The sequence below is a fragment of the Agelaius phoeniceus genome, chromosome 17 (genome assembly GCF_051311805.1).
Source record: "Agelaius phoeniceus isolate bAgePho1 chromosome 17, bAgePho1.hap1, whole genome shotgun sequence".
Lineage (NCBI taxonomy): Eukaryota > Metazoa > Chordata > Aves > Passeriformes > Icteridae > Agelaius > Agelaius phoeniceus.
This window is the reverse complement of record NC_135281.1, coordinates 1,039,461-1,054,224: the sequence shown is the minus strand read 5'-3', so window position 1 is coordinate 1,054,224 and position 14,764 is coordinate 1,039,461. Positions and strand designations below refer to the sequence as shown.

General features: G+C 50.9%; 1 protein-coding gene across 9 annotated transcripts in view; it reads right to left on the bottom strand.

The window, feature by feature from the left end:
* Positions 1-3,900: 3,900 nt before the first annotated feature.
* CHD6 (chromodomain helicase DNA binding protein 6) overlaps positions 3,901-14,764 on the bottom strand; it is a 98,396-nt gene continuing 87,532 nt past the window's right edge. For 6 of the 9 annotated variants that reach the window (XM_077187413.1, XM_077187411.1, XM_077187412.1 and 3 more), the window contains 7 exons: positions 14,264-14,412; positions 13,771-13,977; positions 12,678-13,124; positions 11,846-12,034; positions 9,966-10,085; positions 8,806-8,910; positions 3,901-6,856 (listed from right to left, as the gene is read on the bottom strand). In XM_077187413.1, coding sequence (XP_077043528.1) covers positions 5,966-6,856; positions 8,806-8,910; positions 9,966-10,085; positions 11,846-12,034; positions 12,678-13,124; positions 13,771-13,977; positions 14,264-14,412 — 2,108 coding nt within the window. In that variant the 3' untranslated portion in view covers positions 3,901-5,965. The remainder of the gene's footprint in view (positions 6,857-8,805; positions 8,911-9,965; positions 10,086-11,845; positions 12,035-12,677; positions 13,125-13,770; positions 13,978-14,263; positions 14,413-14,764) is intronic. The other 3 variants (XM_077187417.1, XM_077187420.1, XM_077187418.1) reach the window with 2 other exon arrangements.

The window sequence follows — 14,764 nt, the reverse complement described above, 5'->3', positions numbered from 1 at the left end:
AGGGCGGGGCCGCTTCCGCCGCAGGGGAGGGGGCGGGGACGGGAACACGCGCGGGGGGCGGTGGTCGCGGCCAGCTGGGGTGAGCCGGTGCTGCCCGGGGTCAGCCATCGTCACTCGTCTGCAGGCGGGTGCTCGCGGCCCATTCCCGCTCACGGCTCCGGGGGGCCGCGGCAGGAGCGTCTTTTCCTCGGCTCCCAGCGCCCCGGGACACGCGTGGCTGCATCTTCCCGGCGGCCTCGGGGAGCCGCTCCACTCCCGGGCCGCGGCCGCGCTCCCTGTCCTTGGCGCGGCCCCGCCTAGGTCCCGGTCGCGGCGGGCGCTCAGAGCGTTTCCAGGTGCCGGTTTCACCGGAACCGGCGCCAATGGACGGAGCCCCCTTGGGAGCCCTCGCGTCCGTCGGGAGCCGTGGCTGTGGGGACCCCGCCCGCCCCCCGCGCCGTGGGCAGGGGAGCGGCTCCCGCACCTCTGGAAGGGGCTCGAGTCACGCAGCGTCCGCAGCGCTGGTTCGGGGATGGGGAACGGGGCTCTGCACCCGCCTGGCACCGGAGGACACCGGGACAGCGTGGGACGGAGAACGCTCGGAGCGCCCGGTGCGGCGGATCCCCCTCCCCGGTACCTGCGAGGATGCTCAGAGGCGCGTTCAGGACTCGGCCCCGCCGCACCCGCTCGCTTGGCAGCCCCTGCCCTGCCCTGACCTCCATCTTACCCCACTCTCAGATCCTGGGGTTGGTTTTCTTGAAAATGCCCTTCTGCAAAGCGCAGGGATCAGTTCATGGGATCCACAGGCTGGTGGGGCCAGTCCCTTACCGAGAATCAGATCAGCTCCGTGCTTTCCAAAACATTACTCTCCATAAAATACAGCCTTAATCCAACATCTAAATCTATGTGGAGAAAGATTGGCCATAAGAGCATGGAAAACTGCCTGTTATAAGCAGACAGGAAATGTATTTCATTTAGGATTTCATATTGAGGCTTTGGGTCCCACAGGCTTATTTATTCCTTCTGGAGAGATGTTTCTTCCTCAAGCTGAGCCAAGCTTTGTTCTTCGTGCATCTCTTCTTCTATCAGAAATCTCTGTCCTTTTCTGGAGGGAAAAAAAGTCACTGGGAGGTTTTCCTTTAAAATTACATTTTTCCAAAGAGTACAGGCAATTCCTGTACAATGTCTCTCTGTGCTATAGCACAACCAGCTGAGAAACTTGACGACCAAGGCTTGGCAGGAGCCCAGAGAGAGGAGAGGCTGGAGCATCTGCCATGGCTCTCACTCTTCGCAGCTGCTCCTGAAACAGGTCCAGGACACTGCTATTTCTTGAAACCCTCTGAAGGCTCATGCTGGGCTTGCCTGAACTGATGTGTTCAGGCAGGCTGGGACAGAGTTCCAAGTTAAACCAGTAATGCCACATCCCATCCAGGCCACTGGCAAATGGAGCCTGGTAGTGGTGCTGTATGGAGTTGTTCATGAATTAAAATCCCACAGGAGGAAGAACAAGGCCACATAGGGAGTGGGACTGATCTTCTGCTGGGCTGAAGATCTTGCATTGTTTTATACCTCTTGAGGTGAAACCTTGATTCTTCAGGAATGAGTGTCACCTATGGCACTGCATCTATAGTCTTCAGCCACCCCTGTGAGCACCATGAAACAACCAGCACCCCAAAAAGCCACATGGGAGGGTGAGGATGATGTTCCTAGGCCTGCTGTCCAAATGTACAGGGCACACTGTGCAGATTGATGGGAATGAGATTGAGAGAGAAGCTGGATTTCTCTTCCCTCCACTTTTCCAGAGCTGCTGCTCTGCAGCACTGGCAGCAGTTTCCTGGCAGCACTGCCTGCCTGTCTGGTGCTCATGGCCGAGCACGGGTGCCATGGGCAACTGGGCACTGCCACACGGGCGTGAAGCATGTGGGGACTTTACCTGAAGTGCCCAGAAACTGCTCTGAGGATGTAAAATGTGAGGAGATTCTTCACATTTGATCTTGTAACTCAGCCCTTGCTCCAGAGCCCTGGGGCTGAAGTGGCTCCTGAAGAGGTGAGGAGAAAAACTGCACTGAAAAGCTTAAGTTTCAATAAAAAACAGATGTCATTAGAGAAACTGCCTTCTGCTCACTGCTGGCCAAGATTTCCAACCGCAAATCCTTTCTTGTAACTGTCAAGAGCCCAGATTTGGGGACATCTGCACCTGGGGTAAGTAAAGCTGCCCCAACCATGGCTCAGTCCTGAGGAAAATTCTTCCCCCCTTTTTGTGACCATTGAGGGAATTAGAGATCCTATCTAAATGTGTGATGAGACTTCTCTGTGTCTGTCAGATAAAAACCAGGCAAGGACAGCAGGGATGTGCAGCTGTGCTTGTTTTACTCCCTTTCCGGGAAGGGGCACTTGTATCCTATAAAACACAACAGGGAGCAAGCTGTGCCCACAGTGCCCATCCTCCACCACATCCACTCATTGCCACCAGCAGGCAGCACACCTTGTCTGAAGAGACAGAGACACTGCAGCCACCACTGATGTGACAGCCCAACGCCAGCACATGCTCGCTCCTCCATGGCTCTCCTGCTGCAACTTCTGCCAGCAAATATCCTGCATCATGGATGCCGAGGTGTGCAAGGATGCAGTGTGTGGAGCCAGATTTTAAAGAGAGACTCTGGAACTGGAAATTCATAGTTCACACTACCATTTTGCCAGTCTTTTCTGCAGGACACCTTCCTCTTTTTCTTCCCCAAAGCAGCAACAAAATACCAAGACAAGGTGCTTAAACAGGGCAGGTGGAGCAGTAAAAGCACTGGTTTTACTCTGTATCCTTTTTCCTGGATCTTGGAAGAATGGAGCTGGTCCTGCACATCATTCTTATGAAACACTGACAAACGCCTGCTTTGCTAAAGCCTGAGATCCTTACACAGAGATTTAGGACAAGCATTTCACAAAACTTGGGGGTGCAGAAAGTGCAGGGAGAGGAGCCCAGCACCCTCAGTAGCCCATCAGCTGGGAGGGGCTGTGCACATGCCAAGGGGTGTAACTGCTTGGAGGGTGGGGTGTGTATGATGACTGTGGCAGTCTCTGGGCTTCCACCCACCCTTGTGGAAAGAGCAGGTCAGCAGAGAGCCCTTGTGCATCCTCTGTGCTTTAAACGGTCCCTGGAGCTTGGGCTGCTCCTGGCATCTTGCAAAACATGTGGAACAGGAGTTCCTTCAGGCTGGCGAGTTCAGCCAGGGTGCTGTGGGAGCTGCAAGCTCGGCCCCTGACAGCGAGCAGCAGAGTAACACACAGGGCACCAGGAGCAGCCTAGAGCAGCAACCAGGCTGCTGTTTTCAACAGCTTCTCATGGGATCATGCTGAGAAAAAGGCAAGTCACGTTTATCACTGAGTCAGGTGAATTAAACATTCACATATATTTGCTGAAAAAAATTATATACATCTGTAGCAAGGCTCTCCCAAGTCTGAAAGATAAGCATCATCTAGTCACTAAATTAAAAAAATAAAAATCTGACTTTTAAATATTTTTTCTTTTTATCCATGTTCAAGAGCACAGACAGTTTATTTTGTTAGCACATTTCGTGAAGGATGTATGCGTGTGAATAGCCATGAAAACCAGTGAAAATTTGGCGTTTGTTTGGGATATGATGGAAAAGAAGAAGCAGCCACTTAGCGCCTTACAGTCTAAATAATCCACAGAGTATATCGGGTTGCAAAAGGGTCACAAAGTAGCAAAGAGAAGCCTAAACACCCAGAGACGTAGCATACATGTCTGCTAAGGAAGAACAAGGTATAGAGCATGCTGGCTAATTAAATAAATTTCACTTTAGACCCTGTTCCTTATGCGTGTAACCCTGGAAAAATCATCCCATAACAAGAAATGGACTCGGAAGAGATTTCTGTATCCATTCACAGTAAGGCTTTGAAGATATATGAAGTTTTATAGCATTTGTATTTTAAGGATTTAGGGCAAGTACATGTTCTTCCACTGAATAAAAACAAAGTTAGTACTTAAAAGGTTCAAAAATATATCAATCGTGACTTTTTTTTTACATAAATAAATTATATTGATTTTGGATTTAACAGCTGAAAAAACCCTTTCTGCTTCCACTGGAGGCAAAAACTGAACAAAATGTTAGTTAAATAGAGATAGCAGCATTTCTAAGAAATCTGTCGATAGTGATACAGTATCTATGCTACAAGAATGTTATTAAATAGAACACAATTATTGGGGGGGAGGAGGATTGCATTATGATTGGCTAAATCCTTTAAAAAAATCATCCAATCCAGTAAACTGGGAATAAATTCTGCGAAAATATAAACCAGCTGGTTTTTTTGACCACGGGTAACAGACTTCTTTGAGATGCTAATTTTAACATGTACATAATTTATAATCCCAAATGTATAAAAGACAATGACAAAAAGCATCATAAATAAATAATGCAAACTGAAATAGTTATGTCAAAACATTTGGACCATCTGATAAATTAGCAAAACTGCAACAGAAAAAAAAAGTAAAAAATACAGTAAATTGTGACAACCAAGTGTGAAACTGATGAGTAGCACACTCCAACTCCCTCCCCGCCTGGCCTTCACTCACTGCTGCACCACTGTGGCTTTATTCAATTCTCAGACCATGAGCTGCAAGTAAGAACCCCAAGAGAAAGAAGAATTAAAGGAGTGAGGGGAAGGAGAAATCAGAAGAGTTGCCTGTGGAGGAATCTCAGTACCCAGAGCTGGAGTGGAGGGCTGGCAGCATTAAAACCCGTCCATTTGAAATGCAGATGCTGAAATCATTTGGAGGACTGGAAATACTGTTCAACAGCAAACGGAATGGGAAGAAGCCAAAGTCTTCTCTTCACAGTCCACCACTAGAAGTAAGAAACTCAGGCTCTGAAAGTCTCAAGGGTCCTTCTCAGAGGACTCCCCAAGGAGGGAAGCTGGCGTACAGCCTTCTCCGTATTTGCTGAAAGAATGCCGCTTCTGGGGTAAGGAGTGGAAAATATAAAAACTCAGAAAGCCTAAGTGTTCATATAAGAGCATTAAAATTGGTGTGGTCTGTTCATGGCTGGAAAAAAATACCTTTAGAGCACCTGTAATGCCATAGCTGAGAACTAACGCCAGAGAGGAGAACTGAAGACAAGCAGAATGATGAAGGAACTGGCTGCTACAAATACAGTAACCCCAGAAAAGTCATGCAAGTGTGCAAAACCTTTCCAGCTCAAGCTGGAAAGTTCTTGTAACTACCAAGGAAAGGGCAACTAAATTCCACATAACATAAAACCAAACGTTGGTTTTAAAAAACACAAAAGAATGTCTACATCATTTTTTCACTCTCTGCAGTTTGTCTCCAAACCTTTGAGGTGGGGTGATCAAGAAATTATATCACTACCAGTTTATGCTTTTCCTTTCAAAGAAATGAATATATGCATTTTCAATTATTAGTTATATACTTCTGTCTATACTACTATTCTAGTAACCATGATAAAATAGGGAAATACTTTAAATCAAAAATACACATTAGCACTTACTATAGCTGTGCTTTTAGCCCAAATATAGGCTTTTTCGTTCAGTGTCGCTGTAGACAGAAATACCCTTGTCTGTGTGTTAGACCAAGAGATAAACACTTTTCTTTTGCTTTTGTTTTTTTGCTGCTTTTTCTTCTCAAAGGAGTGAGCAATTTGCGGGGGGTGACCAAGTACTGGATTTGCTATTGTCAGCTGGGATGATTGACTGGAAAAACAGAATGAGAATTCGGTGCCTCCCATACTAGCTAGACAACACTGTTTATCTAATAAAGTGGCAAGACCCTGCAACTATTAACATGTAGTATGTCACCAGTTTTTTCTGACAGGGAATTAGGTAGATAGTATTACTCATGGAAACACAGGTTTATGAAGGTGGAGCAGGGTGGGAGGGGAAGTAACAAAGAGTTTATGGGATAAGAAACTCACAAGCCACAATCTTTTTGTGTTTTTCTTTCAATGAAACAAAAGGTCTAATCGGTATCGTGAGCTGCTTGGCGCTCCTCCTCTGCTGGTCCGTCCTGCTCCTTCTCTGCCGCCGCTGGCGGGCTCTGCTGCACACAGTTTTGACTGTTTGCAGCTTCTTTTTCCGGCAGTGAGACAGTTTCTGGCTCTGGATTTGCCAATTCCCCTTTCGCTTTCTTCCTCTTCCGCTTCTGGCTCTCCAGGTTTGCCGCCTCCGAGTGCCTGGTTTGCTGGATGCCAGGCAGCGCCATGCCGATGCCAGGGGAAAGGAACATGGAGGGATAGATCAGTCCAGGAGACATCCCTGGGATAAGAAATGGGTTAAAAGCTACAGGACTACTGGTAGTTATTGCGGATTCTGTCTGATTAGAAAATGAACTAGGACCAGGCTTATCTTCAGTGAGAGGTTCCTTTTTCCCATCCTGGCTGCCCCGTTTCTCCTCATTGGCTTTCTCGGCGCTGGCAGTGCCGCCTTTCGTTGTGCTTGTTAACGAAGTCGGAGCAGTGGCGGTGCAAGTTGTGGTCATCGGGGAGTTGAGGAGCCCTCCCACACCGAACATCTGGGGTACGGTCGCCATGCCCGGGAGCATCATGGGCAACATGCTCAGGGTGCTCTTCACATCCTCACCAGAGGGCACTGCTGCAAAGCCAGCAGGAAACCCAACCAGCCCGGTCAGAGGGATCCCTTGCATATTTCTCATGTTCTGAAGTCCCACTAGATCCATCCCTGCAATTAGTCCGTTCATGAACAGTGGTCCCATTCCAGTAGAAGAATCTGCTACAACACCAGGGCCTTTAAGGAGTTCATTCCGGGGCCTCCTCCCTCTCCGGCGTGGCCCAGTGTCCCGGAGCACAGGCTCGGTGAGAATGCGATTGAATTTGTTTTCGGGTAAGTAGCCCTGAAAATGAGACATAACAGAGAACACCTGACAGTTACTACTGCAGCGAAGGAAATCTGGCTTGTCTGTGCCCACATCTGTGTCCCAGATGGTGTTGGCACAGAAATATTTGCCTATGTGATATGGAATTTGAGAGGTACACACAACTTTTCCCCAAGAGATGCTGCCAAATGCAAAACACCCTTGTTCTGCCCTGGCAGGATCCTGCACTCTCTAATGCTCAGGGAGGGGAGGAGGAAGCATGTTTTTACCCTGTTTTTCACCCCAGCCCTCAGCACCAGCTGCTCCCAGCGTGAGAAGCACCAGGGCAGCATGGTGTCAGCTGCCCATTCAGCTCCCTGCCCAGCTCTAATTGTGCCTTCAGCAACAGGTGAAAAAATCCTCTTTGAGATGGGAAGGGCCAAATTTTCAATGCTCTGCAGGACAGCAAAGCTCATGGGATGACACAGAGAGTGGGTGTGCTGACTGAGGACTTCCTGGCCAGAGCTTCACAGAGATGTCAGGGAGCATTCAGAAAGGTCTTCTGACAGAAGAGACATAGGACCAAAACCCAGCAGCCAGAAGTGGGTGAGATCATCTGGTTACACAGAGCAGTTCAGGGGGATCCACAGCACAGCTTAACACTCCCTTTTTCAGCATCCTCAACAGACATTTAAACATTTCCATTTGTGGTTCCCTTAGGTATCAATATCACCACTCTTTGAACTATTTTGAATAATAAATTTAGGTAGGAAAAGTATTTCCTGTTGCCACCTGTAGTGCAGAAACGTGAATTAGATGTGCCTGGCAGTCTGCTCAGCACAGCACCTGCCCAAGGAGGGAGAATCTTCTGGGAGCATCTCCCACTGGCACGTGGGAGAAGCTACACAGAGCCATGAGTGTCCCCAGGCTCTGTGGGCCAGCCAGCCCCAGCTCCTGCTGGCCTGAGCGCCCAGAGCCGCTGGCCATCCTTCTGCATCCCTCCCCTGCCAGGAGGGTATGCATTCTCCAAAAGCTCAGTGTCCATGGGGTGGGAATGATCATGGGATGCAGCCATTGGAGCAGGGCACAGGAGAGGTGCCCAGGCAGTGCCAGGCACACAGTGGTTTCTGTGGCAAAGGGATTGTCCCCTCAAGTCAGGGGAAGGAAGAGCTGTCAGCTCACCCAGGGCTGGCTGCAGAGGTGGGGCCCTGATGCCAGCCTGGACATGGAGCCATTTCCTGGGCAGTGGGACAGACCGTGCCAAATCTCCAGAGCTAAGGAAAAACCAATTTGAGAGCAGCACAAACCTCTAAAATTCACCAATAGATTCACCCTCCAGCCCTCTGCAAGGCTGTCACACAAACCACTGCAGCCCAAAACCAGGCAGCAGGTGAGAGGGACTGCAGGGAGAAGTCTGGATCAGGCCAGCCCACGGGGCAGGGCAGGACGATCTGGCAGTGCCAGGCATGCCGGAGGGGAGAGGCTCCTCACAGGCTCTGCCACACAGCAGGGCAGGGATTGGTGGATGGACAGGGTGGATGAATGTGGTGCAGGAGACTCCGCCCTGCCCCTCTCCCTGCCTGTGCCTGACCCTTCAGGCCTGGTGACCTGTAGGGCTTTTGGTGGGCCCACGGCTGTACAGGCAGAGCTCACAAGAGCTGATGAAAAGTATCAACTAGAGGTGTTTTTGAAAATTTGACCCATGAGAATGTTTTGTCCACACCCTTCCATCCAGCTCCTAGGGCATTCCTCTTGCCCCTGCTACCCTAAGCACGCTGAGCCCTGCTCCCGGGGCCTGGCCCCTCTCTGTGGCCACGGGGCTGGCACTGGCACGGCCCAACCTCCCGCTCTGCAGCCATCCCCTCCCACACACCCAGCCCAGGGCCTGCCTCGCAGCCCCCAGATCCTCACTGGAGAAAGGTTGTGGGGATGGGGAGGGGAAAAAAAAAGATGACATGATACAGATTTCTCCAAAAGCTCTAACTTACTGAAAGCTTAACAATGTCAGCCCAGTCAGCTGCAACAGCATACTCCAAGTTTGCATCAAGCCACCTTGGCAATTCCTTCAATGCTGGTGCCGTGGCTCCCCCTAACTATAAAACACAGCAGAAGGATGACCTCTATTGCAGAGAGAGTTATGTAAAATAATACAAAAAATATGATTACACTTCCCCTAGCTTCTTGCTTTGGGCTGCAATTTGGCTGGGGTGGAGACTCTTGCCTTGCTACACTTGCCTTTCTGCAGGATTTAAAGTGTGCCTGCTGCCTCCAGACACACAGCTCAGGGAGAAAAGGCAGGCTCAGCCTCTGTGGCCCAGCTCACTGCCCTCTCAGGGACCAGTGATGGGGACAGAGCTTCTGTAAAAGCCATATTTAGAACTGGATAAGTCTCCAGCTCACCCAGAAAAGGCCAGGCATGGGGGCAACAAAGGGGAACACAGATGTGGCTGAAACAACCTTTCTGCCTCACTCTTTAGTTCTGCTTTTAGATGGGATTAATGTCACATCACCTTCTGACCTTGTACAGTCCTGGGTGTGTTTAAGAACTAATTTTGGTGCAAAGTACTCCTGAACACCCCTTCTTGTTCAGAGAGGCGAACCTCAGTGCCCTGGAGATTAAACTGCAGACAAGTAAATCCAAGCTCCATGCTCAGAAAGCAAGAAAAAGCCCTTCCAACCCTCGACTTTCTACAAGCCCAGCAGCGGGATGGGTATTGGTGTGCTCTAGCCTGTACCTCATAAGGAGGAACAAACCAAAGGTACTTGTGTGGCAATGTTACAGATTGTGGCATATTGCAATGAACTCAAGGGGAACAACCAAATCTAGGATGGAAAGCACATGACACAGCTGTGCTGAGCGTGGCTTTAAAGCCAAAGGCTGTTTCCCATTGCCACTGAGAAGTCTGTGCCCCCTGGAAAGTGATGACACTCCCACATCCCTTACTTCACACAGACAGTCACTTATTTCACTGGTCTGCATGTCCCTGGGCACACATGTGTCACAGGATAATGTAGATTAAGAGACCTCTTCCAGACTTTTGTCTCATCCATAGGCTTCTCTGGATTAAATCTCCCCCACAGGTGAGCTCAAAGTCTGCTAAGCATTTTGGGACACTGAGGGCAGAGCACAGAACAGGCCTTTGCTTACCCGCCGTCCGGTACCCTTATGTACCACCGGCACCCGCTCCTCTCCCGTCAGAGAGCTAATGTCCAGTTTGTTGGGGTCCTTGCAGCGCTGCCTCCTCTGCTTGGGCTTGTCTGAAAAATTCTGGAGTGCAAACAAGACAATGTTAATGAGACTAGATGGCTTAATGAGCCTGGCTGGCTACAAGCCCTGCAGGAGAGCAGCAAGGATGGGCTCCCAAGGGACAGGGAATCCCTGCAGGCTGGGGCAGGAGTAGCACCAGCAGCACAAACCGGTCCCTGCCACAGGATCAGCTCTCAAATAAGCAAAACTGATTTTTGTAGATATAAAGGGGTCTCCAGTGTACCCCACTTAGAGCGCCCTAGCCCTTTCTAACTCTCCTCCACTCCTGACACTGCAGGTTCTTATACATGCATCTGTAAACAGGACACTGCATACACCCAGTAAAGAAAGAACAGGTCTGTGTGTGCCACTTGTCACTCTCATACAGCCACCTGCTCCTCACCACCCATTTTCACGACAGAGATGCTGCACCATGTTTCTTTGGGATCAGAGCCCTCTGAACTGCAACCTACCGAGTTACAGCCAAGTCACTGCACACCCCCTGTCGATGTGCCTGCAGGGACAGAGCATTATAACCAACAACTTGGAAAGCCCAGATTCCTGAGAGTCAGAAAAAAGCCCTGAGTGCAGTTCATCCTTTGAACTGAACTACTGCAATACCCTAAAGCCTCTCTCAATCCATCCTACACGGACAGAAGAAATCCTGCAGGGCTGGCCTGAGGCATTGGGGCTTTCTGGGAGCAAGAGCTTCACCAGAGGCACAGTCAGACTGGACAGGCTCCAGTACCTCCCCGGAAGGCAAGGGTGTTGGGAAGGAGTGGGAAGGCATCTCCACACCTGCTCCAGTGAGGCCCTGGCCACACAGCTGGATGTGTCTCTGAACTTTGAAAAGAAACGCCATCCTGCTGAGCAGATGTTGGGCTCCTCAGCTCTCATCTCTAACAAGCTTTAAAACGCTCATGTCTTGCCTGTACTTCAAGCTCCAGAAAATCCTCGCCTCAGGCACATGATCCTCCAGGACCAAGATGCAGTCTTTTCTGTTTTACCACCACATTTCTTCCTGCTCTGTTTCATGGTCTGTGCTCTGCCTACCACATGGTCAAACAGCCTAAATAAGCTGAAACCTGTAGCAAACCAACCTGTGAAACCAAGAGCTGGAGGTTTCTGAGAGAGCAGGAAGAATCAGACAGACTGTGCACCTCACTCTGAGCCACTGCTTTCTGAGAGCATCCATGGCCACATGGCCACAGCCTGTCAGCCTCCAACACAGCCTCTTCGGTCTGGCTCTTAAAGAGAGCATGTTTTCCCTTGCCTGGGAACCTTATTTAGTACAACAGCACTGCCTATAATTACCGCAGGTGAAAAAGAACAACATAGACAGACCTTGAACACCTCAAATCCATTTTCTCATTTCTGTCCCCATCCATCCCTGGCCCTTCTGGAACACACTGTGCATTGGGCAGATAGATGCACTGCAGCTGGAGAACCGACCTCGGGTAACAGGGCTCAGCTCCTGGAGAATGCCAGACAGGTCCATGCCCAGGGAACCCTGAGGGTACTGACAGTCCCCCATCTGGGCATGTTTGTGTTCTGGGGGAAAGCAGAGGAGTTCTTCAGCAGCAAGTGCCTTTTGTTGCTGTACAGGGCAACAGTGCTCACCTCTAAAACATGTAATGAATCCCTGAACAGCCCCAATGAACACCACAAACCGTGTTACAAGAAAGAACATAACACAAAGGGCAATGCACAAGGCAGGCACACACAAACACACACAGACACACACACACACACACACGTGTGCCACTGAAGGCCACCCTTACTGTGCCAAAGCTGGGGACATCGAGTGTGTAGTCAGACTGCTGCCGGAGCCAGTCAAGGAGACTCTTATTCGGGACAGCCTTCTCTTGGCTGCCTACAGCTGGGACTGGCTGTGGAGCTGAGGTAGCAGCAACTGGCCCATCAGGGAGGGGACTGTTCTGAGGAGGCTGTGGCTGCTCTTCCTGAACGTCCTGCCATGGAAGGAGGAGCAGGGACAGCCCATCAACAACTGCAGTGATGCATGTGCACCCCGAGAAGCCCAGCTCCCAAAGCAGATCATCTGCTCCCATCACACAGGCTAATCCAGATACGCCCAGTGCCTGTTCCTTAAATCACCACCCATCACCACATTACATTTCCACTCCATCCCCAGCACTGGTGGTAGGGAAGGCACAGAAAGCTGAGATATGCTTCTGAACTCACAAGGAAACTCTCCAATCACCAGGAAGACCAACTTCCCCTCAGATCACTCCTAAAAGTGGTCTAGGGATGCTGGTCTTGCTCTATTCTTTGAGTGGATCCCAGGAGAGAAGGAGAAAGGGAGTAGTAGGATCTTGTCTTCCTCATCTTCCCTAAACCTAAACATTCCCTGAGGTGGGACAGCTGCTTTTAATAATGTTTAAAAGGATTCAAACACTCCAGAGTGCTGTAAACCAGAGGGGCAACTTCCTTTCCTCCCTGTAGTATCTACTCCTACCTGGTCCTGCACAAACCAAGCTGTCCTGGAGGAAGCAGTGCAGTGTCATGGACAGCAGAGTTTGGAGGGGGGAACTGGGCCATGAAACAAACTGCTGACTCCACTGGGTTCATGCGAAAGGGGGAGCATCAACCCACCTGCAGCCTGTTTGGAAGAGGCCTCTCCTTCAAGAAGATGAGGTCCATCCCTTCAACATTTTTCCTCCTGCCCCGTCTCCTCCTCATGGCAGCATCATCTCTTCGGAGGCTGCCATTTACAATCTGTCCAGTGACAGGATGGATTAACCCTGCCTGTAGGATGCCAGACAAGTCCATGCCCAGGGAGCTCTGGAGGGCATTCACGGTCCCCAGTTTGGGCATGTTTGTGTTCAGGGGGAAAGGAGAGGAGCTCCCTGGGGACCCATCAGAGCCTCTGGACAAGTCCACCGCTGCCTCGCGCCAGCCGTTCAGCACAATGGGTGGATGGGCATGGGCTGCTGCCAGCTGCTCCAGGCTCCTCTGTTTGGCATCTCTCTCCATCTCAAATTCATAGGGTCTCCTGTGCTTCTGCTCATCTTTTGCAAAGGCAGGGCTCAGGAAACCTTCCTGTGTGTACCAAAGGCACAGAGGGTTACAGCTGCTCCTACCCTGCCCAGGGACCACAGCTCCTCACACCAGCACTGAGCTAAGAGTCATCCCTGCCTCCCCAAGGAGCCCTGAGGGATGTCCTTTCTGTGGGCATATCATATCTCTTTCCCGGTGTGGGGGTGGTGCAGGAGCACCCTTGCACACACTCAGATATCCCAAGGTGTTATAACCATGGCTGCTCTGCCAGCTGCTGGGGCCCCAGGCCACCAGCTCCTGTCTGTCCAATGTGACTGTTGGGGACTGGGGCACTGGGACTTGGGAGCTGGGGACTTGACAGGGCAGTGCTCCTCGCACCCCTTCCTTTGGGATACCAGTGGGATGTCCCCTTTGACTATGTCAGCCACTCCAGCGCTGACTCTGGAAGCACCTTTAGAGCCACAGAAGCTGCAGAGCTGCCAACAGCAGCTGCCTTCCAAGGAGGGGGGCAGGGCTGAGAGCATGGGGCACCCTCCAGGACCTACTGCCAGGGGACCAAGTGGCTTAAGCCATGTGTTATACACCCCAACTGGCACCAAGGGGCCACACTTGGGAAACTCCTGAGTACTTCTGGGCAATGTCTCACCCTAGAGTTCTGAGCCTTTCACTGCCTGAGAGCCCCCCTCACCTTTTGTACCCGTGACATTAAGACCCCGTTATTGAAGGTGGAATCGGCGGCTTCTGACTCAGTAAAGCTGCTCCTGCTGCCGGTGCTGCTGGCCATGGCTGGGGCTGTCAGCAGGCTCTGTGCCTCAAACTGCTGGCTGGAGGAAGGCCACTTGCCCTTCAGGATGGCGTGGCAGATGTTGTCAATGCGGTTGATGATCACACGGTCCTGCAAACAGAATTGGATGGTGGCAAGCTAAAACTGGAATGAGTGACCTGTATACAACAACAGCTCAGGATTAAAGTCAAGCCCAGCCCAGGTGATCTCAGCTCAGCAGGGAGCTGCTTTGGGGGCAAGCATCTCCACGGCACAGATGCTTGGGAAAAGCATGTTGGCCAGAGCATCCAATGAGGTCTGCAGAAGAGCAGGAGGCAGAGCTGGAGCTGTGTGAGCTACTGCTGGCCAGGGCTACCTAGAAACACTTTGATACAAATTGTGTTCATTTTAACCTCACCTTAGGCCACTCAGAGAAGGAGTAAAGCGTCTTCTCCTGCAGCAGCTGGGCAATGGTTGGTGCCCGGGCATCCTGAAGATCATCAATCTCCCCGGGCAGGACAGAAGCAGAATTCTTGTTCTCTTCCTCCAAGTACTTCTCTGGACCATCTAAAAAAGCAATGGAGAATAGAGCCCACAACCACCCTGCCTTTCTTCCCATCTAGAGGTGGGTATCTCCTTACACATTCCCACCCCAATGCCCAGCTAGCTCCACAAAGGTCCAAAACAGTCCCCAAGTCTCCAAGAGAAGCAGCAGACTTGGACCAGGGCAGGCAGTGCAAGCTACTCAGGAAGGACCATCATTCCCCTGAGCTGACTTTGGGGGGCTTGAAGTGCAGTAGCCCCCATGTGTGGCCATTCCCAGGTGGGCAAGAGGGAGGGCATATGCTTTTCCAAAGGGAGCTGCTCAACAGGCAGTGCTCTGTGCCAGAAAGGGAAAGGCATCCTGCATTCCATGGCA